Source organism: Myotis nattereri, assembly GCF_964212035.1.
Source record: "Myotis nattereri genome assembly, chromosome: 8".
Lineage (NCBI taxonomy): Eukaryota > Metazoa > Chordata > Mammalia > Chiroptera > Vespertilionidae > Myotis > Myotis nattereri.
This window is the reverse complement of record NC_138083.1, coordinates 51,867,242-51,893,359: the sequence shown is the minus strand read 5'-3', so window position 1 is coordinate 51,893,359 and position 26,118 is coordinate 51,867,242. Positions and strand designations below refer to the sequence as shown.

Here is a 26,118-nt window from a genome sequence, read left to right as displayed (position 1 = left end):
AGATCATTTCTAGATAAGATAAAATACTGAAACATTAATTTCTAAACATAAGTTTATCTACTTTTGGCTTCTCATTACAGAGACTAAATGTGTTCTTTGGCCATATCGAAAACTCCAGTGCACCACTATTGGGTCTCAGCCCTCTCACTGTCTGCGAGGTGGTGTGCTCTGCCTGTAAACTAGACTAGGTCCTGGAGTCTTCGAGCTTCCTCCAATGTCTGGCTACAACTCTCCACACTAATGTTACCAACCTTCTCTTGCCCCCTTTCCTGAAGCCCACACTGAAGCTGGGCAACTGGATATAAACTCCAGAGGCGTCACTGCAATGGGTCACGGAGGGACAACAGTACACGGAGGCCCTCAGCAGTCACATTTGGTGCCCGCTGCTGTGAGGGCCACGCTGGACATTCACTGGCCCACCCATGACATCCCAGAGTCACTGAACCCATAAACCAGGAAATTCATCAAAATCACCCTCACACCATTGTCTAAAGATGATTCAAGCCCAACACCTAGAAATATTTGTTTTAAATTGATGGATTTGTTGTTCTACTCATTTATGCTGTTCTATTCATTTGTTGTTCTATTCAGTGGTTGATTCTTGTACGTGCCCTGACCAGGACCAAACCAACAACCTTGGTGGGAGTATCGGGACGACATTCTAACCAACTGAACTACCTGGTGAGGGATAGAAATCTTGACCGACTATCCTCTAGACTAAAAAATGGAGTCTGAGGTTTGTTCTAACCATTAATGTTTATTTTTGCTTCCCTGGGAATGCTTCTTATTAAATGAAGCACAGGGAAATTAGTGGTCGCTCAGGGCTGGGGGCAGGGATGAAGAGCTTAAGGGCACAGGGTTCCTTTCTGAGAGGAAAATATCCTAAAATCAACCATGGTGATGGTTGCACACATCTGTGAATGGGGTAAAAGTGATGCAAGCATACACTTAAAATGCAGATTCCTAGGCCCCACCCCAAACTAATGTTTGGGATTGGGGTCGGGGAGCAGAGTTCAGGGTTTAGTGAGAAAGGCACCAATTGTACCTGAATGCATACTATTCTCTCACCCTTTGTATTCAGCAGCTAGGGGTTCTGCCACGGTTTTACTAATAATATTGCTACTAATAATATTGCTTTCTGTGTGAAGAAAAACGAAGCACAGACAAGTGTGCTGAGGTAGGTCCCAGTGCACCAGAGAAGCTGCCTGGGCCTCGAGTCCACACTGGCTGCCACCATCCACCTAGCATGATTGTGTCCCAGCACTAGGAAACCACTTGAAAAGAATGCCACGTGTTTATAAGAACAGGTAGCCACCCAGAGCGCACCGTAAACCACCTCTACACGGCTCCTTTCCCAGAAGAGACAGGGGCACCTGAGAGCACTTCTAAGCAGCAGCAGCTCATGGACCTCATGCAGCGCCTGCTCTGTTTGCCTGGCTCCTGCGTGTTACCCCCACTCTTTGGGCAAATACACGTCCAGCACTCTGGTTCCTGCTCTCCGAACACCTGAGGGCTCACTCACCATTCTTCCCAGTTTGGGGTCCATTGGGCAGGATTTCCGAAGCCTCTCGCAGTTTTCCCTTGGACCTCAATGAAGTGCGGAAGAGGAAACCTCACCACGGCCCTCAGCAGTCACATTATATACCGCGTTGCAAATGCTTGTCTGTGCTCCACCATCTGCCTCAAAAGAAGACAAGGCTGGGATAGTGGGCCATTCACATTGGAACACAAAGATGCTTCAGAGGCGGTCAGCCAATCTGGGGGAGGAGAAACAATGAGTCTCATATGCACAGGCATGCAATGAGGTAGTGGCCTGGAAGTCATCTGATGCTACCACAGGCCATCGGGGCCACTCAGGCTGTGCATCACAACCCTGAAGCATCACTGTGCATGTGTGCAGGTGTCACCCTAAGAGTGAGTGGGTGCACGGGCCCAGGCCAGCACAGCTGCGATAGAGGTGATGAGAATGATCACTGTTACCTTGAGCAGTTGGCAGAGCCCTGCTAGCAGCTAGGTCGGGGTTACTGGCCATGTGTTGGGTTGCTCAGGCTGCCACAAGTGGGGCAGAAACCCTCTGTCTCACATTCTGGAGGCCAAAAGTCCCAAACTAGGGTGTCCTCAGGACCTGTTCCTCTGGGGGCAGTGAGGGAGAGCCAGTCCCTGGCCCCTTCCTGGCTCTTGGCAGTCACTGGCAATCCTGGGTTTGCTGTCTTCAAATACATCCCTGATTCCTGCCTTCATTTCACATGGCATCTCCCTATGAGCATATCTCTGTGCAAAACTCCCCCTTTTACAACTCCATCCTGGAGTTGGGCCCAGGCTACTCAGAATGGCTTCATTATGACTACACCTGCAAAGACCTATTTCCAAATCATCAGTCTGAGGTGGTGGGAGTTAGAACTTCAGGGCTGGGGGCAGGGATGAAATTTTGGGGGATATAATTCAACCCCAACAGGCTGTGAACTTCCAAATCCCCTAGCCTTTTATGATTTAACCAAGGAAGCAAGACATTTCCACAAGAACTAAAGGTTCACTCCCAGGATAGTCTAAGAGGGTAAAAAAGTCCTTTGCTGCTACAAGCAGTAACACAGGAAGGTTGAGATGGCAAAGGCCCCTATGGACTGGAATCCCTCATGACCAATTCCCCCTAGAGCTGGCACAGTTGGACAAAAAGACGACAGTTAATTGGCTACAGCTGCCTGGAAGCTCTAGTCTATTTGACTGGCTGCCAAATGCCTGTGGATATGTGCACCTTCTGAGACCAGAGACCAAAGACAAGATCAAAACCAAGCTCTTAAAACAGAACAAGACAAATGGCACAAAGAAAACCAGACCATTCCAGGTGGAACAGGACCAGCAGAAAACAAGACTATTCAAGCCTTTACCAGAACCATGTTTGCTCAAGAAACTACTTTCACAGATTTTCTCCTGCTAATCCAAATTTAGAAAGAGGGGGAGAAAAGATTCTTACCCCTCTCGCTCCATGGACCCCACTTTTGGGGATTCCAGGGGTGCTGACACAGGAAGAACTCTTACTCACCATGTGCTGACCTATGTCAGATGCCCAGGGTCTCATCCGACAGTCCCAAAGTGACAGAAAAATTAATTTTCCTTTTACCCTTCTAAGTTCTTTGGGCTGGACTAAATGAGCATATTTATTAGGTATGTCTGATGTCTCCTAAGAATGAGACCTGAGGATAAATCAGGCAGTTCAGGCTTGTGTGCCCTCTAGAGCTAAGGAGAAGAGGAGGGGTGGGTTTGGAACTTCCAGGGGCAGGAAAGTAATTCACAAGGAGATGGAAGAGAAAACTTTGGTAAGTAAATGTTTGCTGGGCCATCTTGAACAAGGGAACAGAGAGAGGACTTTGGTCAAGGGCTTGCCAGGTTCCTTCCTATCACACCTAGTTCATAGTGAACTGTAGTTGCCCATGATGCTAGCTCCCTTCCTGTCTAAATCTTATAGGCAGGTAGGGGGAAGGTCAAAGGCAATTAGGGGGAAGGTAAAGGTTCTTCCTGTGTCTTTTATTACTTGAAGATAACCAGCTTAAAGTAACCAAGATTTCAAAAAAGGCCTATTTCAGACTAATACTGCCTCCCTCACCACTCACGGTGTTCCCCAAAGCCTCAGGTGGACGCAGATGTTACAATTTTCTCTGAAAAGTGATAAATGAAGTCCCATGAGTCCTTCCTTCAGCTAATGCTATCTACTGTTTATTTTTTCTCAGTTTTCCTTGGGACAAATGTCATAGTATCATCCTGGTGTAACTGACTTAAAGGTTGACTCCCTAATATCTATCTTTCTTCTGCAGAGCAATAGGAATGTCAGCCAGGCCCATTGCCCACTTCTGGGAGCACTTTCTGAGTAAGATGCCAAAAGAAGAAACATCAGTTCATTCTGGATTGCCTCCTCCTGGTCTCTGGGTGGGACTACAGTGGGGTTGCAGGGTGCGGAGCAGAGGTCATGGGCCATGACACTGAGGGCAGGAGCACCCACTCCAGCCCTGGCCTGGCTGTGAGGCCGTGTAGCAGAGAAATGGGGGAAGCTCTGGTTGGTTTGGGCACCGTAGCCTAGCCATATCCTCACTAGTTAACACATTGTGGCTTAAGGATCCTCACATGCCTATCATCACCTTTCTGACCCAGACACCAACAAGAGCAGATGAACTTCTTTCTCTTAGGTCCGAAACCTCCTCTCAGCCCATCCTCCCCTCAGCCCAGCAGTTCTGTCTTTTTCTAAATAACAGGCAGCTGTATCTTTGTCAATGGCCAGCTCCTGGTGGAGTAACAGGGAAGCAATCCTGGACAACTTTGGGATAGACAATCCCAGGAAGACCTCTGCTGTGCACAGCACTTTGCTGATGAGCACCATCTCCCAGGATAAGCCTCCTTGAGGACCAGAAGGACGGCTGGTTAGGAAGATGAGAATGCAAAACATAGGCTTCAAGAGGACGGCTGGTTAGGAAGATGAGAATGCAAAACATAGGCTTCAAGACACCGTGAAGGTGACTCCAGGGCAGAGAAGGACCCGGGAATGAAGGTGTCAGAGAGGGCATGGGGGCCAAAACAATGAGTTTTTTTTAAATAAATATATATATATATATATATAATCTCCTATCTAATAGACGAACATGGTAATTAACCATAACTTCGCTACTCTTCCCATTGACTAATCAGCGAGATATGCAAATTAACTGCCAACCAAGATGGCGGCCGGCAGCCAGGCAGCTGAAGCGAACAGGAGGCTTGCTTGCTCCAGTGATGGAGGAAGCCAAGGTTCCCCGCCTGCCACTGCCGGCCTCTGAGTTGCACTCTAAGAAACAATGTTGCAATTATAGAAGCTAAACAAACCCCAGAAACCTGCTTTCAGCCAGCCAGGCCTCAGAGCTGGAGCTGTAACAGTGTTTCAATTATAGAAGCCAAACAAACCCAGATACTTGCTTTCAGCAGGCAAGGTCTCAGAGCTGGAGCCAAGCCTCAGAGCTAAAGCCAGCTCTCAGTTCCAGTGACAGCCATAGAAGGTAAATAAATCCCAGAATAAAAGAGAAAAACAGAAAAAAAGGAGAGGTTGGGAGCTTCAGTCACCCACCAGCCTGAAAACGGCCCTCAGCCCCTCACCCAGACTGGCCAGGAACCCCAGTAGGGACCCCCACCCTGATCTGGGACACCCTGAAGGGCAAACCAGCCGGCCCCCACCCGTGCACCAGGCCTCTATCCTATATAGTAAAAGGGTAATATGCAAACTGACCGTAACAGCATAAGGACTGGGAATGACTGGTCACTATGACACACACTGACCACCAAGGGGCAGACGCTCAATGCAGGAGCTGCCCTCTGGTGGTCAGGGTGCTCTCACATGGGAGGAGCTCTGCTCAGCCACAAGCCAGGCTGATGGCTGCCAGTACAGCGGTGGTGGTGGGAGCCTCTCCTGCCTCCTCAGCAGCGCTAAGGATGTCCGACTGCAGTTTAGGCCTGCTCCCCGCTGGTAAGTGGACATCCCCCAAAGGCTGCCGGGCTGCCAGAGGGATGTCTGATTGCCATCTTAGGCCCAATCCCCCAGGGAGCAGGCCTAAGCCAGCAGGTGGTCATCCCCTGAGGGGTTCCAGACTGCGAGAGGACACAGGCCGGGCTGAGGGACCCCTCCCCCCCCCCCTGAGTGCACAAATTTTTGTGCACCGGAACTCTAGTATGTATGTATGTGTGTATATATATATATATATATATATATATATATATATATATATATATAAATTTGTATTGACTTCAGAGAGGAAAGGAGAGAGAAATATCAATGATGAGAGAGAATCTTCAATCAGCTGCCTTCTGCACGCCCTCTACTGGGGACTGAGTCTGCAACCCGAGCATGTGTCCTAATCAGGAATCGAACTATGACCTCCTGGTTCATGGGTCAACGTTCAATCATTGATCCACACGGGCTGGGCTAAAACAATGATTTCTAATGTCATTATTCTGTTCCATCAGTGTAGGTATGAGGGCTCAATAAATAGCAGCCCCGTTTCACATCCCAGTTCTGATCTGAGTGAAGATGGTCAGCAATGTGGACAAACTATAGAGACTTTGAAATGAATTAAGCCCTGTTTCCCATTTCCTCTGGGCTTTTACCAGCTGGGCCAATAAACCTCCATTTGTTTAAACCAACCTGACTTGATTTTTGGTGTCTGGGCAGCATAAGGCATGGGGATGGGGACAGACACTTCCCTAACAGCTATGGAGGGGCCGTGAGTCTCCACTCCACCTGGGGACCTGGGAGAGAAGACCCACCCCCACCTGAAGCCCCCACAACACACCACCCTCCACACACAGGGTGCTCCTGGGTAAGTCAGGGGGCAGGGATGCTTCCAGAGGCTCCGTTTGTACTTTTTATTCATTGGCACAGACAGACCACATGATCCTTCCAGTTAGGTTCAGGTTTGGAGGGTTAGCAAGAAGACAGGAGGGTTACGGTGTTCAGTAAAGGACAGAACTTCAGGACAGCAAGGGACCAGAAAGGGAGGCCCTCACTCGTCATACGCCCCACCTAGATACTCCGTGTGCCCGACCCTGAATCAGAGGCAGAGGTGGGGCCAGGATCAGCAGGCCTCTGTTTAGTCTGACTAGATGTCAACCAGAGCCTTCTACAGAAGAACTCTTGCTGTGAGTCCTGGAGACCAAGCCATGCTGGGCATCTCGGAGAATTCAGCTGACATTTGGGGTCACTGATACCCCAGGACTGAACATGTGTAACTGCCCGGTGTAGGCCATGTCATTCAGGAACAGGTTGGTGCTCCCATGTCCATTCCTGGATGTCTGTGTGTGGTGTGACAAGAGAGGAGGAAGACAGGCTGCTTTCTGGAGCGATCAGAGAGGATGCAGGTGGAGGGCGGGTGCCGTCAGAGGTGCTCCAGGGACACGGGGCCTCTCAGTTCTTCAGCTGAGACACTTCATACAGGTACGCAGCCAGCATTTTGGTTCCTTCTATGTAGTTGTGCCTGATGGAGAGGAACAAGTCATGGCGTTGGCTGGTGTCCCGAGGTCCAGGCATGCATGTGGCATTCTGGGAGCGTCCCACCGTCCTGGTGTGCGGGCCCTGAGTTCTGCTTGCCTTTAGAATTTGGGCACCTGGTTCTCAAATATAGGCTCAGCCCAAGTGTCCCAGCAGGGACCGGTCCTGGCCCTGGACTCATCGAATAGATGGGATCTCACCTAGCCCCTGACTACCAAAGGCCTTGCCTTGATCATGGCCCTCTGTTGTTTGCTTGGATCCGAAGCCGCCACCTGGTGTCCTAGGACTTTGGTCTCTGTCCCTCCCTTCCACCCTCCACTTAGGGCCTTTGCCTCTTAGTCCCTGACCCCAAGACGACCGGTTTCCTATCCTCCTCTGCTCTTCCTGACTGCCTTTGAGTCTCCCTGCCTTCGTGGGTCTCTCCTCACAGCTGCCAACTCAGAGATCAACTTCCATCTCTGTTGGTTAAAGACCCCATCACGTCTGTATAAGCCAGGAAGGAGAAAAGTAGCTTATGGAGCCAGTAATGACATGAGGACTTCCAAACAGGAAGGTGCAGGGGTCCTTCAGGAGTTGCGGGTGAGGCACAGAGATCAACAGACCACTGGGCGAAACTTGTTCTGAAGAACTGCTACCTCCCACAGGCTTCCTTCCCTACCTCCCACCAGTGTTCCCTCCACCAAGGACAGATGGTAGAGAGCGCACGGGGAAGGGGTCCCAGAAATCACCTCTTAGCAGCAGGAAAGGGGCAGGTGTGGAGGAGGAAGGGGTGCAGGGAATGCCCTGGCTTTCACAGGATTTCTCACTGGTATCCACAAGGAAACTAACCCAGATTCAGGACTGAGGATCCAGAGCCTCACCTGTTGAGTTTTTCATTCTGGGAGTGGGCGCCATCATCAGCGGACCCCACAGGCAACAGCATGACATTCTTGCCTGTGGCCTCCTGAAAGGTCAAAGTCACAGGAATACTGCCACCTTCCCTGGTTAAATCCGGCTCAACACCAAAAACTGGAGGGAATGAAATAAAAGAAATAGTGAGCTTGGGGGCTGAGGCTTCCCCACATACCCACTACCTGCAGCACTAAGGCCGGACCCTGGGACAGCAGCCCCTCACAGCATCACTATATAGCTACATGTCATATGACACGGCAGAGCCCTAGCAGACATGCTGAGGGCCCTGGCATTGTCCCCAGGAAAATGTCTGACCTGTTTTCAGGGCTCTTCTCCCAGCCATGTAATGAGGGTGGTTGAAGTCAGACACCCAGGGCTTCCCACCATGGCCCATGTACACCTTGAATTTGTTGGGGCTCTGCAGTTCAGCAAACTTCTTTGTCAAGTACTTTGTAACCTGAACCACAAACAGAAGAGACATAATGTATTATAAAGCTCTGCTCCTGACCCACAGCAGATCTACAGTAAGTCCACATGGTTTGTAAGTAGCCTACAGTAAGTCCAGCAGGAGTCTACAGTGAATCCACACAGGTCTACAATGGATCAGTCTACAGTGATTTACAATTAGCCTATGGTAAGTCCACCATGAGTCCACAGTGAGACTATAACAGGTCTACAATGGGTCTAGAGCAGTGGTTCTCAACCTTCTGGCCCTTTAAATACAGTTCCTCATATTGTGACCCTACCATAAAATTATTTTCGTTGCTACTTCATAACTGTAATGAGGCTACTGTTATGAATCATCATGTATATCTGATCTGCAGGATGGTCTTAGGCAACCCCTGTGAAAGGGTCATTCGACTGCCAAAGGGGTCGCAACCCTCAGGTTGAGAACCACTGGTCTAGAGTGAGTCTACAGTGAACTTTCTGCTGCTAAATGCTGATCTGCATAACTGTGATAACAGAAAAGGGGATTTTTATCAAGAATCAAAAGCCAGTTATTTGCAGGTAAAAGGTAATGTTTTAATTCACCCTTTATGTAGATGTCCCCATATAATGATAATATTTAAACCAAGTTTTCAAAATTGTTCTTTCACTTGCTTTATAAAAAAGACCACATCCAGACCAAAACAGAGCCAGGTGCCGACCCAGGGAGACCTCTTGATGACAAAATGCCAGTCCCAGTGTCCTCTCCCCACAGGGAAGCCCTTAATTCTATCCTCCACACCTTCCCATCTGGATGCCTGCTCCCGGGAAGCCTGGTGGGCCTGCAGCGATCAGAATTTGCCCCTCTGAAATCTTCCCTGACAGGCGTCTTCCCCTCCACTCCTCACCACGGCCCAGAGGGTGCTCCCTTGCACCCTCACCATAACATATTGGACCCAAAGTCAGCGTCTGACCTGAAGTCAGAGATCAGGTTTGGGCATGCCTAGCACTGACAAAGGTCACTTACACGTAATGCTTTTATGTGGCCTTTATCTTCGATCAGTTTCTGAACTGCTTATTCTAGTAATTACTGAGTTGGCCATAGCCAAGAGGTGGGGACATGTGGTTTTGGGTTTGTGTTTTTCAGTTGTTCGGAGGAAAACCTTTTGGCCCCTGAATCTTTGCCGGTGCACGGCAGCCCCCTCCCCGAGTCCCACTGCCCCATGTACCTGCTCGCTGACAACCTCAGGAGTCATGTTGGGCACGAGCCTGATGGAGAACTTGCCAACCACTTTCCTAGGAATCACGGTCTTGGCCCCTGAGCCGGAGAAGGCACCTTCGATCCCGTGGAGGGAGAGGGATGGGAACCGCCATCTGTGCATCAGGACGTCTTTCTGCAGAAAATGACAGAGCAGTTCAGGGGGCAGCTTTCAGAGGAGACAGGAAGGTCCCTCTTAGTCACAGCCGGCCCTTTCCTGAGCACAGGAAGGAGGTGCAGACCCCGCAGGAGTTCAGTTAATGCTGGCTGACCTGAATGTGACTTACATCCCGACCTCATACACCAGGAACTGAGTGGGCTCTACCAGCGAGGCCTTCCACCGTCTCTGGCCTGTCCTGGAGATCATCCTACACCCGCAAACAGGCGAGAGCTACCGGCCTCTAGGTTTTCTCTGCATGTATTCCAGGGCCCACATCATCACCAGTCAATATTTGACATTTCTAACAACCTCTCAGCACCCAGCCTGGGAGTGGTCTGCACCTTCCGATGACTCAGGTGCCCACAGAAATGCCCAGATCTCTGCCAGCCCCTCTGCTCCTTCTCACGGGGCCCCTACAGTTGGGAGGCTTGGGGACAGACAGGTCTTGGCGTGCCAAGGCAGCACCTTGCAGCCGTGCAGCAGGGTCTGCGCCCCCACATCCTTGGCGTACTCCTCCAGGTCAAAGTCGATCTGGTCGTAGAGCTTCAGCTCCTCCTCTGTCACGGGCGCCACAGCCTCGCTGATGCCGGGGATGAGGATCTTCCCCTTCCTGTCCACCAAGCAGCCTGGAGGAGAAAGGGAATGGTTGGTGCTCAGCGCACAGGCTGCAGGGAGTCCTGGCACAAGAGCCCTGTGGTCACCTTTCCTGGGCACACGTGAGGGCCTGGGTACCTGTGCTCATACGTCAGTTAACTACCGTAATAACCCAGTGAGGTGAGCAGTGCCATCTTCCCATTTTAAGACAAAGAGGCTCAGATACGAAGGGGCAGGTGAGCTGTCCCCGGTCACAGACCAGGACACACTGAGCAGAGGGACCCCAGACCCATCTAAAAACCAAGACACTCTCCAATATCGCCTTTTTAACATGCTTTCCACAAGAAAATAGCTGTTCCCAAGCTGAGAGGGAACTAGAGAGAGGGACAGAGTAGACTCCAGTCACAGGAGCAACAGACTCCACAGATGGCAGCCAGCATCCATCCGGGAAGGAAACAGCACAACAAACCATATGGTGAGGCCACAGGATGCCAGGGAGAGTGAGCTGGGACCTCATCTCAAAGAGCCGACCATGCAGGAGCCCTCGCAGTGGCCAGTTACAATGTCAAACGGCTGAAGCAGATGCTGAGGGACGTGACATACGTGTCCAGAGGAAGGACAGTTGTGGGAATCTAGGGGACAGGCTGGACAGGGCCAGACAGGGCTGAAGGAGCCAAGGGTGCCCAGCTGGGTCCTGGAGGCGAGACAGGGTTTAGCTACACAGGGAGGTAAGGGTGTGAGGAAAAGGAAGGCAGAAACGAGACATCCATACCCAATCTTTTAAAGGGAACAGTGAGCAGAGCAAGGGAGCCACAGAGTAACAGGGAAGTGGATCATGAAGAACGTTGGAATGCGCCAAATGCTGATGACAGCCTGGAAAGAGCCCACCAGCTGGTCTCCCAAATCACCAAGTCGTGACTGAAACCCGGCTTACCCATCAGCGTAATGAGATCCGTCATGGCCTCGTGCACTGAGCCCCCATACACCCCAGAGTGCAGGTCTTTGTCACTGCATTCCACCTGAAAGGAACAAAGACCACTCTATTGGGCTGCTTAGCGGGAGCTTATTTTTATCATGTGACAGTAAATTGAACCAAGAACATTCACAAGACCTGACAGGCAATTTTTAAAATCAAAATTTGCTCCCTCGATGAGCAAAGCAAGGCATTTCCTAAATTACAAAACTTGAAACGACAGAAAATACCATTGGAAATGCCAACCACAGGTAAACCAAAATATAATCATAGGTGAACTAGGAGTGCTGAGCACAGGTGAACTAGGAGTGCAGCGCACAGGTGAGCTAGGAGTGCTGAGCACAGGTGAGCTAGGAGTGCTGAGCACAGGTGAGCTAGGAGTGCTGAGCACAGGTGAGCTAGGAGTGCTGAGCACAGGTGAGCTAGGAGTGCTGGGCACAGGTGAGCTAGGAGTGCTGGGCACAGGTGAGCTAGGAGTGCTGGGCACAGGTGAGCTAGGAGTGCTGAGCACAGGTGGGCTAAGAGTACTGAGCACAGGTGAACTAGGAGTGCTGAGCACAGGTGAGCTAGGAGTACTGAGCACAGGTGAGCTAGGAGTGCTGAGCACAGGTGAGCTAGGAGTGCTGAGCACAGGTGAACTAGGAGTGCTGAGCACAGGTGAACTAGGAGTGCAGCGCACAGGTGAGCTAGGAGTGCTGAGCACAGGTGAGCTAGGAGTGCTGAGCACAGGTGAGCTAGGAGTGCTGAGCACAGGTGAGCTAGGAGTGCTGAGCACAGGTGAGCTAGGAGTGCTGAGCACAGGTGAGCTAGGAGTGCTGAGCACAGGTGAGCTAGGAGTGCTGGGCACAGGTGAGCTAGGAGTGCTGGGCACAGGTGAGCTAGGAGTGCTGAGCACAGGTGGGCTAAGAGTACTGAGCACAGGTGAACTAGGAGTGCTGAGCACAGGTGAGCTAGGAGTGCTGGGCACAGGTGAGCTAGAAGTGCTGGGCACAGGTGAGCTAGGAGTACTGAGCACAGGTGAGCTAGGAGTGCTGGGCACAGGTGAGCTAGGAGTACTGAGCACAGGTGAGCTAGGAGTACTGAGCACAGGTGAGCTAGCAGAACTGAGCAGGGCAACTCCCCCAGCTCTCAGAACCTTTTGCAGTGGTTTCAGAGATACCCTGCAAGAGCTACTAAAAGGGCAACAACAACCAGGAAAAAGAGCCAGCAGGGACCTGGAGCCCAAGAACCTGGGGTCAGTCTCCGCCCCACCGTTGCCACGATGTGTAACCAGGATAAGGCAGTAACGGCCCTGGGCCTCTGCCTCCTCACCTGTAGCAGAGTAAGACCGCTCACCTCCCAGCTACTGTGTCCCCGTCGGTTATCACACAGCAGGTAGAAAGGTGCCTTGCACAGAGTGAGTGCTCAGTACAGCAACTATGATCGTTCCCGGAACTTTTGTCTACAGACCACCCTCACACGCAGGAACTGATCAGTCACCTGTGCGGGAGGAACCCCCACCTTTCTGTGTAGAGGAGACGGAGGCTCAGCCACCAGCGAGTGGCACGTCCATCCTCCTGGGCTCCTGTGTCGAGGGTAACGTCCCGGTTCCCTCAAGATCACTCAGTCAAGGGATAAGAGCTTAGGGGCTGAAATATGAACACTGTCACTTTTGAAAGGAAGTCTTCCTAAAATGTTCTGCCTACGTCTCAGTGTTCCTACATGGACTTGCACTTCATCTTTTCTCAACTGCGCAAGACAATCCTGCAGAGAATACAGCCTAGCTTGAAGGTGGATGACGCTGATTCTGATGGCACTGGGCATGGAGCACCACAGGGGAATCACCATGGGGCATGGGGAACGTGGCCGATACCTCGATGAAAAAGTAGCAGATGCCCCTGAGGCCGTAGGTGATGCAGGGCTTCTTCTTCCCCAGCCAGTAGTTGTCAGAAATGCAGACGTAGTCCACGTCTTTAAAGAAGGTGTCCTTCTGGGCAAAAATCAGTTCATCCAGGCCCTCGGAGCCTGACTCCTCCATGCCCTCCAGACAGAATCGGATGTTAACAGGGATTTCCTGTGATAGGAAAAGAGAGTCACAGGCATTCAGCTTTCACATACCTTTAGTTCTTAGAGACAACATACAGGAAGTCACCAAATGTGAAATCACCAATTTCAAATACCCAACTTCCTCCAGACCAAGCACTCTGGCAGGAGGTATGCAGTTCTCAATGACCCTCAGTCCCCAGGTGCTGGGCTGTGTCAGGGGACAAGCCTGGCTCCAGCCACAGCTACATCCTCACTGAGAGCTCCTTGCCAGCAACTCCTCAGGTGACCACACTTCTGAGTCACAGGGATCTAGGTGCTCACCCAGCGCAGGTCAGGAGTCTCTCCATTAAGGCCTGAGCTGCTCTCTGAAGGCTGTACGCAAAGAAACCAGAGGAGTCTTCACTGGCACCCTTGTGGCCACCACCAGTGCCCTCGAGGGAGGGAAAGCCTCTTCCTAGTTTAGAAGGTACTCCTGCACTATGACCTCCTGCTCGCACTACAGTACCTTTTCTTAAAGAGAGGATGCTGCCGTCTGCCCATCCGGCTCCTCTCTGTAGTTTTCCAGGTCTCCCAGCACTGTGCGGTGAGGCAGGTGGCCTTCCACACACAAGAAAATGAAGGCTGTGGCATGGTAGGGCCTCACTGGGACTCAAGTTTGCACAGTCCTATTCAGAACTGCCCCCGGGTGGCACTGCTCAGGCACACCTTCTCTCCTCTGCCCCTCAGATGGAATCCTTCTGGGGACCTTGGTATATGGAACAGGTAAGTGGAGCTGCTCTGAGCGGCTCTGCCCTGCACACGGCCACCCTTTCTCTCAGTTGCCCTCAGTCCCTGTGCCCAGCTTGTGGCAGCCATGAGAGCACTGCCATCCAGTGGTTCTGGGCCTCGGCTTTCTCCTGTGCACAATGGACCCCTGGGCCCTATTTGGATCTACCATTTCATGTTCTAACAAATATGCTTGTCTTACAATTCTAATTTTATCATGATACAAGAGAAAGGCAAGATGCAAAAACCATCTACACACTTGATCACAATTAGGTTAAAACAGTTGAAAAGATTGGTAAGTACCAAAATATTAAGTCTCTTAGGGTTGAGATTCTAGGCAACATTTTCTCTCTACTTCTCTAAAGTTTACAAACTTTCAACAAGGAGTGGAGATTTCCTAGTTAAGGAAATATATTTCTAAAAATAAAATGTAATTTCAGGAAGCTGTAAACCATGCAGAGAAGGGGGTTTGTCCGCTACCACAGCCCAAGTGGGCGGGTCATTTGTGTGTGGCCTGGGTTCCTGCCGAGTCATCAATAGTGCGACCCTTGAACACTGTAAAACAATTACACCTGCAGCGTTTCCTGAAGCTGGAACACAACCTCTCATCTAAAATCTGAGTCACTGGGCTGACACTTTGGGGGGAGCCTGCTGTCTCACATCCTAGTGATCTTTGATCTGGAGAAGCCCGGCCTTGTTACGCTCAGATGGAACGGGGTGAGCCGGGCTCAAGGAGGGTGACATACTTGACTTGTTTTCTGAAAGGCTTCCAGGGCATTCATCCAGCCGGCCACTGGCCCCTTGTCATCAGTTGAACCTCTCCCGTACAGTTTGCCTGGAACAGCAATCAGCAAATTCATAGCATTACAATGACAAGGAGACAGATGGAGAGTGAACCCTCAGCGAACATCTGTTAACATCTCAGCGAAACCACATACGTCTGCCTTGAGAATTTCTCCTGACATTGGAAGCCCCAAGTCTCTACCCGGCACTACTGCTAAAATGATGGGAGAATTCACTGTCATCGAAGGCAGCCACATGGATGCCTCCAAGTCCCTCTCCCGTCCCCTGCGGATGTGGCAGTTAGTCAGTGCTCACGATCCTGCTGACTCAGGGCACAAACTTCAGAGCCAGGTCAGGAGCTTACTATCAGTGGGCCAGTGGTTAAAATCTACTTCCATAACCAGCTGATATCAATAAGGGTGGAAAACCTGGGCAGAGGAGGGGAAGCACGATGCACCCTGATCAAGAGAATGACAAATCTCACCCCACCCCAATTTCACATCTAATCTGATGAAGAATGGACTTATGCTTGTCCCTGATGTCTCCAGGTATCACTGAAATCTAACAGCACAATACTGCTTTCCCTCAGTGTGAGGAGTGAGTCCCTCCCCTCTGCACCCCTGCTCCTGGGACCCCTCCTGGGGAAACAAGGCCTCCCCCTGGCCTGCTGTCATGTGACACAGAGTACCTGAGGCAACCAGGGCAGAGCACGGATGGCCATGCCTGCCCGGGGCTCAGCTTCCCTCTGTCCTGGTCAGCTCTCTCACTTCCTCATTCCTAAGACTGTTTTCAAATGTTTGGCAGTTTTAACATGACCCACCCCAAAGTAGTATAAGGCTTAAAGCAATCACTACCCTGGGAATTTATTTTTAAATTGAGCCCAACTTTTCACAAAAGCTAAAGAGCTCTCCTAAAAGCATCATCGTTCCGTGAGGAATGCTGACGCGGTGACGGGGGTGTGCGGACCACGCTGCACAGAGGTGTACAAGACAAAGGCATGCACCCCCCGGGCTCCTTCCAGCGTCCTTGATGCCGAGTCTGCTGAGGGAACCTGTCCGGTGCGATCGGGAGGGGCTGTGTTCTAAGCTGGTGCTGCAGGTGGGGGAGGAGTGATGAGGAAGACAACTCAGGGAGGTGGGGGAACCAGTGCTTCCAGAGAGTTGTCACGTGGAGACTCAGCATGTGAGGGCTGCACTGCCTCAGTTCAGAACTGGGGAAGCCTCACTGACCCAAGGCCACAAACCCCCATTTCCACAGAACGGAAGGCTTTCTCATGTTCCTGTCTGGTGCACATGTGTACACTTCTGGAAGCTGATTTCGACATTAGGTCACAACTGCCTGTTCTGGGAGGATGGCCAAGGGAGTACTGGTGATTCTGCTGGTAAGAAGCAGCAGGATTTGAAGCACTCCTCTGCCAGCAGAGCATCCTTACCGTCTCGCTCCACCAGGGTGAAGGGCTCGCTGTCCCAGCCATCCTCCAGGGCTGCTGGCTGCACGTCCAGATGGCCGTAGATGCACACTGTCTTCTTCTGGGGGTCAGAGCCCAGCTTGCCAAGTAAAATGGGAGGAAGTGGTATCTCTGAGCCATCAGGGAGCTGCAAGAGGAGAGGGAAGCATGTGAAGACAGCCTTTGTTTAAAAACCTGGTGTTTATGGCAGATATTATTAAAATACCTTAAGTGTTCTTATCCCTTCGCATCAACCTCCCTCTATTGTAGGGTTTAAGATCATATTGCTCAACTGAGTCATTTAATTAACAAGAAATTACTTTGCTACCCAGAGTACAAAGACTGAATTATGTTGACCAACTGTAGGCAATTTGGTAAATTTTTAAAAGCAGATTGTTTTTTTTAACTTTTATACAAAACATGTTATGAGAGGCGAGGTTGGGATGCAACTTAGTTCAGTATTTTCTAAATAATGGATAAAAACTACTACAATCTTAAAGCAGAAGATGGGTGTTTGAAAATCACATTAGTTCTGTACAGAAAGGGCTGTAGACCAGGATGCAGTGACTAAGTCACAGGAAAGTGCACAGTAGGCACTGGAGCGGGTCCTCCGAAAGGCTTCCTGGACTCCGACGATCCTGTAAGAACGGGGCCAATGCATTAACCAAGATGCAAAGGCGAGCTCAGTGCTTTTCCTATGCCTACAACAGCTCAACTCTCCAGCTGATACTTTAAAATCCGGCCCTGCGCCCTGTAACAGCTCTCCCAGCTCTATTCCAACAGGGAAACCTGTTACCATTACAAAGTAACACCAGCAAAATGTGGGGGGCAGGGGAGGGGGGTGGTTTCAGGGAGGGTGAAAAGCACACATCCTTTTGTGTTGCTACTGGGTAAGGATTACTCATGCTAGAACCATCACAGACGTCTAGTTACTAGAAAACAGTCTTTGTGAAAATAAACATTAATAAACTCACAGACTAAATTGGTAATGAAACTAAACTAACAATTTATAATCAAGAGATAAATGAGCAACTAGTAAAAATGACAAGCCTATAAGGATGAATGATGGGCTGATGAAAGTGTCTGCCCCAAGCTCCAGGGGCTCTGAGACCCCTAGGTATACCGTACATTCAGGAACGCACCAGGCTGCCGGGATTTTTGCAGGTCCTCAGATTTGTCTTTCCAGTAAACTCCACTCATAAATACTCAATGTAAGTAACTCTCAGTAACTCCACAGGTACCCCTGTGCAGCCCTCACAAACACGGCTGGACTGGAATCAAGAGGCCCAGGTTTTATCTCCACTGGGAACTGGTGTGGTTCCCGGTGGAGGCAAAGCCCGCCTGGGCCTCGGGTGCTTCCACTCATGAAAAGGGGAGACTGAGCTGAATGTCCACAGTAAACTCCAGGGACAATGACCTCAACTGACACACCATTGGGCAAGAAAGCTGAGATTAAGCAAACCTCACCACACCCTGCAATAGAAAATGATACTGCATCTTCGAAAATGCAGGGCATGAAACGTGATTCACACGGGACTGAAATCATCAGAATGGCTTAGCGTGAGTGGACTGTTCACTTCAGTTAGAAAGAAACCAATTTCCTGTCAGAATCAGCTCACACACAAAGTTCCTCTTTTTCAAGAAAAAGTGCTATTCCTCGCAGTCGGGATGCTGGAGACAGAGTGTGGGGACAGTGGGAGTCTTCGTGTTTTTACACTTATGTGGATAGAGTGTAGCTGCCTAGTTTGAAAGGAGACTGCTTTCTGGTGAATCTCAGTTATTTTCTAAGAATAGCCTCTATGCTAACTTACTATTGGGAAATAGCCCTCCACATTCTCAGAGAAATGCTGAGAATGACAAAAACCTGTGCCCCAGTCCAACTGAAGAAACCACACAGAGATTTATATCCAAATCAGGCCTTTCTTGTGAAAGGCAAGCAGGGTATCTGAGGGTACGCTCATACCTTCTGTTTTCCAATATCCACCAGTTCCACGGAGCCGCCCAACTGCTTGATATCCGCAGCGGCCACTTCCATCATCTTTTTGATTTCCCCTCTCTTCTCAGGCCACGCAGATACGCTCTGGATGGCCACCCATTCCGCAAGCTTCTGTTTGTGGACAATAAGCAAAAAGGGATTCTCAAAAGGTGCTCCTAAAGGAAGAAAGGCATCCATACTTTTGCCGTGTTTCAGGCACCCAACGTTGACCTGCTACCTGTGGCCACTCCATGTTGAGCATGTTGACCACACATGGAAGAATAGATCCATCAAAACCTACTTTTACTGACCCTGTAGCAAGAACTATGTAGCATAACAGAAACATGTCAGAATGCGTATTTTTAACCATTAAGCATGAGGTGAATATAAAATGAACAGAGTCCATAAATACCTCCGAATCTAACAAAATTATAACTGAGGGGTACAGAAACTACCCAAGATTTTCAGTCCAGGTTAGCTTAGTTATCATCCTTATAATGGCAAGTTCTCTAAAGTATAAGTTTTAGAATGAGAACTCTAAAGATTTCATCTGAAATGTGTCTACCAAGAATAACTTTAAAGCATGATTCTTTAAATTAAACTCAAGTAACAGATTAATCTATAATGCTACTGAATCATTGAAAACATCCTAAATGCAAAACAGGTCTTTAATCTACTACAAGAAATTATTGATGAAGATTAAACAAAAATCTCAATTAGCTCTGCCATTTCTAGAAACATATATTAAGACTTTCTGCCAAAGCCAAAATTATAATTTCTATAATGTAATGAGGAGGTAAAGGAAAAGATCTCTAGACTTATATATACAGGGTGGGGCAAAAGTAGGTTTACAGTTATAAAGGAAACAGTTTATTCTCATATTATTTATTATTGTATTATTTTTCATATATTTTTCATACACACACACACACATTTTTTTTTTCTGTGAGAACACTTAAGAACTACTCTCTTAGCAGATTCAAGTTTACAACATAGTATTGTTAACTATGGTAACCACGCTGTACATTGGGCCTCCAGAACTCTTCATATAACTGAAAGTGTGTGCCCTTTGCCTAAGATCAGGATCTCACCACTTCCCGTAGCCCCTGGCAACCACCGTTCTACCCCCTGCTTCTCTGAGTTCCTTGTTCAGATTGCACATAGAAATGAGATCATGCAGTGTTTGTCTGTCTTTAATACTTGATTTAAACAGCATAACTCACATTAGTTCCCCTGAGCCCCAAAGGACTAAACTGGATTTTAAGTTTATTGGAATAAATAAATATTCCCTTACCTTGATGTAGCGATCCTGATTTTCATCCACATACTTAAACAGGGTAGCGAGGACCGACATCTTCCAGTCAAAGGGCAGGCCTGGGAGATTCTTGGAGGGAAGAGCAACCTGTTACTCCTGCCTCTGCACAGGGCCCGAATGAGGAAAAGTCGCTGGCTGCTCAGGGTCATGAACTCCTACCCCACCTTCCTGGCCAGCAGTGCCAGCAGTCAACACGAGGACTCCAGGAAGTGACCGCAGAGGCAGAAATGAAAGCTTTGGGATGCAGTGAGAGGCTCAGGTTGATCTCCCATCTTTTTCAGAAGGAAAATGTACCCAAAATTGTGTCACAGTGGCAGATAAAGAAGGAAGGGCCTGAGTTGAAGACAATCTGATGAAAACTAAAAGTAGGTACTTTTCAGTAATGCTGACTTATCAGCATTTAAAATTTTAATTTAATTTTACTCTCCTGAAGCACATAGAGAACTTTCCACTTACTATGACCACAGAGGCAACCATCACTCCAAGGATCCCAGCAAAAATGTCACAGCCTACCTCTTACAAGGGCACAACACAGCAAAAAGGCCCCAGGACAGGCTGATAAATTTAGTTTAAGGAAGTTGACAATCTGAGTCCAGAAACTGCTAAAGGCAACATGGGAAAGCAGGCCTGATTAGAATAAGCAGCTCCATCTACTTGCACCCCCCCCCCCCCCCGTGCATTTTCTAACACCCAGTTTCCCATGTGTGAGACCCACCACATCCCATTCCACCCCACAAATATAGAGGAGGGGGGGGGGGGCAGAAATCCTCTGATGCATCACCTTTAAAATCTGGAATGCATATGAAACAAAAATGATTCTGCTATATATTGGGACTTTCAAAATTGCTTGTCCCCTCCTTCAATTGACAATTTGAATCCCACCCAGTGGTTGGAAAGGGCTCAGCTATACCCCTGAGACAGGCAGTATTTCAGACTCGGAGCTGCAAACTCACAAGATCCCACCACATCCAGGAGTGCTGATGCCTGGGCACCAGCACGCTGGTTAAAGAGCATGCTTTGTTTGGTATCAGATTCCGAACTGCTTTCTGGACAGGGGAGTGACTGCATCTGCTGTGACATGAAGCGTGAAGCTGCTCACCAACTGAGGAAGTTGCCAGAGCTGTTCTGAGTTCAGTGAGAACAGATCAAAGTGCTTATTTTCAGTGCCTCTTTCCTCCTCCTCAAATACCAGCCATAAATTATTACAAACCTCCCAGCCAACTCAGATGGCTTCAGCTGAGGCTCTCCTCTGGAAGAGCCCAGCAGGACAGTCCACGAATGCCGCCGGGGGATTTCATGGTCGTTAATATAGTCAAATTTTCATCCACCTATCCCCAAAAATGTAAACAGGAGGCTGTCTATGACAGCATGCTATGCTGGGCACTTTTATTTGGGTTCCTGGTTATCCAATACCACAAATCCCAAACTCACTGCGGTATGTTCTCTTTCATAGTATGCTCTTTGCAGACAATGAGCCCACGGCCTTGCAGTAGAGCCACTGGAAGACGGACTTACCTACACTGCACCCTTCACCAAAGGAGAGTCCCCAGACCAGACTGCGACGCCAGCCCCCCAGGGCGGGGCCAAAGCAGCACCTGAACTGCTAGTCAGTCCCGCCCACTCACTTTCTGAGTATTTCTTGTCCTCCCCTCCCCCACATGAACTGGGACCTGCCTACCGGAACCTGTTAAGGTAAAAGCGCTGAGTTGGAGTGGACAAAAGCAAATATCCGTTCGAAATAAGTACCCTTTTCACTCCCCTCTTGAAACCTGCAGTTCCTGGGGAGTCACAAAATTTCACTAGTGAAACTAGTGGGCGCGGAAGGAGGAGTGACCCCGGGAGCCCCCGGGACCGTCTACAACACCTACAAATCCATCTTTGTCCCCCATTAACTCGCGGCATACGTTACAATATATAAATACCCGAGTCATGGCTTCGAGTCTTTGCAAAAAAAACCCTCCACTAAAACGGGCAGGAACCTCCAATTTGCCCAATCTGGAGCTTTCTCCCCAACACAGTTTTACAAATTTTCTTTCCTCACTCCTCCGTGCAAACACCAGGGACGACAACGGCGTGAATGGAAGGTCCCCGTACAGGTGCGGGTGCTCCACGAGTTTACACCGACTCGGCTCCAGGATGACGCCCGGGACCCCATCTTGGCGGCGGAGGCGGACTGGTGGCCCTATCTGCGAGACCCAGGCCTCAGGGACGTGGCGCCAGGGACCCGGGATCACCTCCATGTTACAGGTGAGGAAACTGAGGCTGAGGGAACACCCGACCTGTTCAGACCCGCAAGCTGCAACCCCCGCCTTTAATGCTGGCGAGAGCTAGAGACTCCTGGCCCGGGGCCGGGCCAGGCAGCACCATCCAGAGCCTCCGCCAAAAGCTCTGCGGGCTAGAGAAAGGCTGCCGTTTGCTGCGAGCCTGGGGACGGAGGGTGCGCCCCTCCCCGCCCGCGGAGCCCCGATTCCGCGCCGGCCCTGTTTGAACGAGACACCCCGGTATCAGTCACCGCCGGCTACACAGACCTGGCGGTGGGCGCCGCCCCTCCAAACCCCAACCCGACCCGCTGCTCCCGGAGCCCTCGGTTCTGGCCTCGGCACCCATTCTGCATGCCTAGCGAGGCGCGACTCCCGGGGACCCGGGGACCACCCGCCCGCCCGGCCAGGGAAGGTCCCTCACCCACCCGCAGCCGCCGCGCCTAGGCCGCTTCACGTGCCCCAGTCACGCCCCCAGCGGGGCTAGCCCCGCCTACCAGTCCCCGCCCACCAATCCCCGCTTCTATAGAACTAGCGTCACCCCGCCCCCGGCGCGGCCCGCCCACCAATCCCCGGACTCTTCCGGGGAACAGGCGTAGCCCCGCCCCTCCCGCCTTCGCCCCGCCCCCTCAGGGCACCATCCCGGGTTGAGCGCCCGCCCGCGGCGTGACCTCCCTCGGAGTCTTTTGCTCACTCTGACTCGGCGCCTTGGACTGGGGCCTCAATGTTGGGATCTGACCCGGTGGCTTTTAATGAGGTTCTGAGGTCCCAAGTCGGGGAGCTCACACCTCACCTCCTGAACTCTCTGGCTTTGTGGGGTGTCCCATCCCGGTGGGGTCCTGAGCAGTGCACATTTTGCTGGTCACACACATTTTCTTTTCACGTAGCTTTGGCATTTCCTTCGCAAAACCTTCATCAACACCATTACCAATATTTTAGTATATAAATTCAATAATCACAGAAATCAAGGAAGGCAAACTGCCAACCAATGGTCATTGTGGCCAATTCAATGCCAGTTTGGGGTGTAGTGGATAAGGAAACTTTATTTAGTGCAAAGAGCTCAATTGTAATACGGCAAGGACGGTGACTGGGGTGGGGGTGGATTCAGCTCAATGCCACTCTGCCCATCTGGTTGGTGTTTCAGCCTTCCAGCTCCAGCAGGGAAACGCAATATTCAGTCTTGCCACAGGGATGCTGACGTATAGAAAGAAGTCCCATCCCTGGTCCTTGATTGGTCTGATCTCATGTAAATGAGGGCTCCAAATCCTTGCAGTCTGACTGGTCAGATTGGTGCTAATAGAATATACCTGTACAGCTCCAATTGGTCAGGCAAAGTCTCAGTCCTATTGGTTGGAACTCCTCTGGCTCAAGAGGGCAGGAACACAGGGCAGGCTAGGGTGACAGGCCTCTGTGTAACAATTGTTGCTATGCTCTATTTTTTAAAAATATATTTTATTGATTTTTTACAGAGAAGAAGGGAGAGGGATAGAGAGCCAGAAACATCGATGGAGAGAGATCAATCAGCTGCCTCCTGCACGCCCCCCAGTGGGAAGTGCCGGCAACCAAAGTACACGCCCTTGACCTGAATCGAACCTGGGATCCCTGAGTCCGCAGGCCGATGCTTTATCCACTGAGCCAAACCGGTCCGGCTATTTTTTAAATTTTAATCCCAGTTACCCGCCAGGAGCCCTTCTTGGTAGGTGTCTTCTTTCTCAGGCTCCACCTCCACAAGACACACCATTTATTTATCAAGCATCTACTACTTATATTTTACAACAATTCTTGGGCATAATGACTATCTCCATTTGAGTAATTCCAAAAGAATTTGGCAAAACTTATACCCCTCCCACATTCTTTAAGTTTTTTCTCTAAACAAGTTTAACAATTGCAAAGGATGTAATTTCCCACATCCTCTAAATATTTTTAGTGCCCATGATGACCCCAGATCATCCTATGTGGTTACTTGAGGTCTCTGAGTTTGCAAGGTTGCCATAAAGGCCTTCCCTGAGCTTATCAGGTTTAGTATCTGGCCCCTTTTTGTCCACAGGTTCTTATTGCTGGAATGAGACAGTTCAGGGAAAAAGACAACAACAACAAAAAGGATTTAGAGCAGCGGTTCCCAACCTGTGGGTCGCGACCCCTTTGGGGGTCGAACGACCCTTTCACAGGGGTCACCTAAGACCATCGGAAAACACATATATATAATTACATACTGTTTTTGTGATTAATCACTATGCTTTAATTATGTTCAATTTGTAACAATGAAATTGGGGGTAACCACAACATGAGGAACTGTATTAAAGGGTGGCGGCATTAGGAAGGTTGAGAACCACTGATTTAGAGGATCTATAACACATTACCTGTTAAGTTTATAGAAATTTTATGTTTATGTGGTATTTATAACTAAGTTAGCTAAGAAGCTGTTGATAAACAAGAGCAAGGAGGAGACTTGGGTTCAAGTAAAAAGTGAATATGCACTCACCGTACCAATAATCATTTGACAACAAGTAATGATAATGTTTCTCCTACAAATCTGAATAAATGTAAGAAACTACATGTCTAGCCAGTGTGGCTCAGTGGTTGAGCATCGACCCACGAACCAGGGGGTCACCGTTCGAGTTCTGGTCAGGGCAAATGCCTGGGTTATGGCTAGATCCCTAGTAGGGGGCCTGCATGAGGCAGCCGATCAATAATTCTCTCTCATCACTAATGTTTCTACCTCTCCTCCTACCTTTCTCTCTCTGAAAACAATAAAAGTAAATAAATAAAGGATGTTCTTGTTTTTAAAAAAATGTAAGAAACTGTAAATATTTCTCTCTTTTCCGCGTCCAGCGCAGCTAGAGAGCAGTCTAGTTCTTGAGTAGGGGCTGCTGGGGGTTAAGAAAATGAAAGAAAGAGACAGACACAGAAATGGAAGGAAAAAGCTGGCGCCGAGGGGTGCGGGGGGGTGGGGGGGGACCACTGTCCTCTGATGGAGACACAGGGACCCAGAGCCAATACAGCGTGTTTATTATTATACAGCAAAAAACAGGAAGTTTTACTAAAGGACAAGACAAGGGAGATTATGTGCATTCTTGGGTGGGCCCAAGTCGTATTCATTCCTGAGGAAATTAAAGAAGTATCTTAATATATCAATAGTGTGGTCAGGCAGAAGGCAGGAGAGCAACAATGTAGCTTTATTCTTCTCTTCTGTTCCTAACTGTTGAGGCTTTGAAAAGTGCTTCATGTAAATCAGCTGGGAGAATGGGCTCTGGCAATGCCCTAAAAAACTGCTTAAGAAGTTCTGCAATATCACAAGGATGTGCAGAAGACAGGCCACTTTCACCATGATCCAGTGTATTCTATCTTGATACAGACCTCTTTTACTTGGAAATATAATGTTAATTATCACAAACTAGAACTTTCTACCTCCTGCCCCTTGAAATAATACAAAACATATAACTGACGGGTGTCCTTGATTAAGGAGGTGTTCTCCAATAATATACTGTGGTATTTGATATTGTCCCTCTTTTTGAAGCTTGTAAAGCGTTAATAAACATGCGGCACTTAGATTGATGCCTGGCACTGAGTGTCTGGTCTGCTCCAGCTGCTATAACAAACCACTAAATCTGTTTCTCACAGTTCTGGAGGCTGGAAGTCTGAGATCTCACATGTGGTGAGAGCCTACTTTTAGTTCACAGACAGCTAGAGGGAGGTCTCTGAGGTCTCTTTTATAAGGGCACTGATCCCATTCCTAAGGGCTCCACCCTCAGGACCTAATCACCTCCTAAAGGCTCCACCTCTGAATACCATCACCTTGGGGATCAGGCCTCAATACATGAATTTGGGGGAAATAAATCTTCAGGAAGGCAAGAAGGACAGCAAGTAGCTCCATTGCTCGCATGTTCCCAGGCCTATATGGTCTGGAGAGAGTACACAGAGAGTCTGAGCAACTGGAAATTGGCACCCTCAAAGCTCTCTGAGCGCTCCTTTAAAATGTTTCTCCTGTCCCCAGTATCTCAGTTGACTATTAAGTAAATGAGCTGTTTTTTAAACATAAGTGTGCACAGTTCAGTGTGTCCAGCAGGTGGCGCTGCAATCCGTTTCTTCTTGGGCAAGAAAATGATTTGCAGCCAACTCAGCAGGGAGAAATCTGATCTCTTCTTCTCTGCTGTACTTTTGGGGAACAGGGTCACTATGAGCCAAAACAAAGAAAGCAGTATGACCAGAGACTGGTTGCTTTAGAAGGAGAAGTGATGGGACGTACTC

At 49.5% G+C, this 26,118-nt stretch overlaps 2 protein-coding genes across 6 annotated transcripts in view; both read right to left on the bottom strand.

The window, feature by feature from the left end:
• The window catches only part of CNDP1 (carnosine dipeptidase 1), a 28,533-nt gene extending 26,811 nt beyond the window's left edge, over positions 1-1,722 (bottom strand). The window contains exon 1 of the mRNA XM_081098022.1: positions 1,523-1,722. Coding sequence (XP_080954148.1) covers positions 1,523-1,546 — 24 coding nt within the window. The 5' untranslated portion in view covers positions 1,547-1,722. The remainder of the gene's footprint in view (positions 1-1,522) is intronic.
• A 4,642-nt stretch (positions 1,723-6,364) lies between these two features.
• On the bottom strand, positions 6,365-22,361 carry CNDP2 (carnosine dipeptidase 2). 5 transcript variants are annotated; one of them, XM_081097960.1, is made up of 12 exons: positions 22,299-22,361; positions 19,592-19,681; positions 18,286-18,429; positions 16,308-16,470; positions 14,839-14,927; positions 13,155-13,355; positions 11,264-11,348; positions 10,201-10,361; positions 9,547-9,711; positions 8,207-8,348; positions 7,861-8,008; positions 6,365-6,986 (listed from the first exon to the last, which is right to left on the bottom strand). In XM_081097960.1, exons 2-12 carry the CDS (start codon positions 19,649-19,651, stop codon positions 6,917-6,919), a joined length of 1,428 nt encoding a protein of 475 aa, XP_080954086.1. In that variant the 5' UTR covers positions 19,652-19,681; positions 22,299-22,361; the 3' UTR covers positions 6,365-6,916. The 5 variants fall into 5 exon arrangements, with proteins under 5 accessions (XP_080954086.1, XP_080954090.1, XP_080954089.1 ...); XM_081097964.1 differs by having other exon boundaries at positions 19,592-19,671; positions 22,299-22,346; XM_081097963.1 differs by lacking the exon at positions 22,299-22,361 and adding an exon at positions 21,128-21,170.
• Between the last annotated feature and the right edge of the window lie 3,757 nt (positions 22,362-26,118).

Coding starts and splice junctions, on each gene's coding strand:
- CNDP2 (XM_081097960.1), bottom strand. CDS start 19,651: ATGTCGGTCCTCGCTACCCTGTTTAAGTATGTGGATGAAAATCAGGAT. Junction 18,430..19,591: donor ATCAGGATCGCTACATCAAG/GTAAGGGAATAT, acceptor GTCCACAAACAG/AAGCTTGCGGAATGGGTGGC. Junction 10,362..11,263: donor GGATCTCATTACGCTGATGG/GTAAGCCGGGTT, acceptor TTTCTCCTCCAG/GCTGCTTGGTGGACAGGAAG.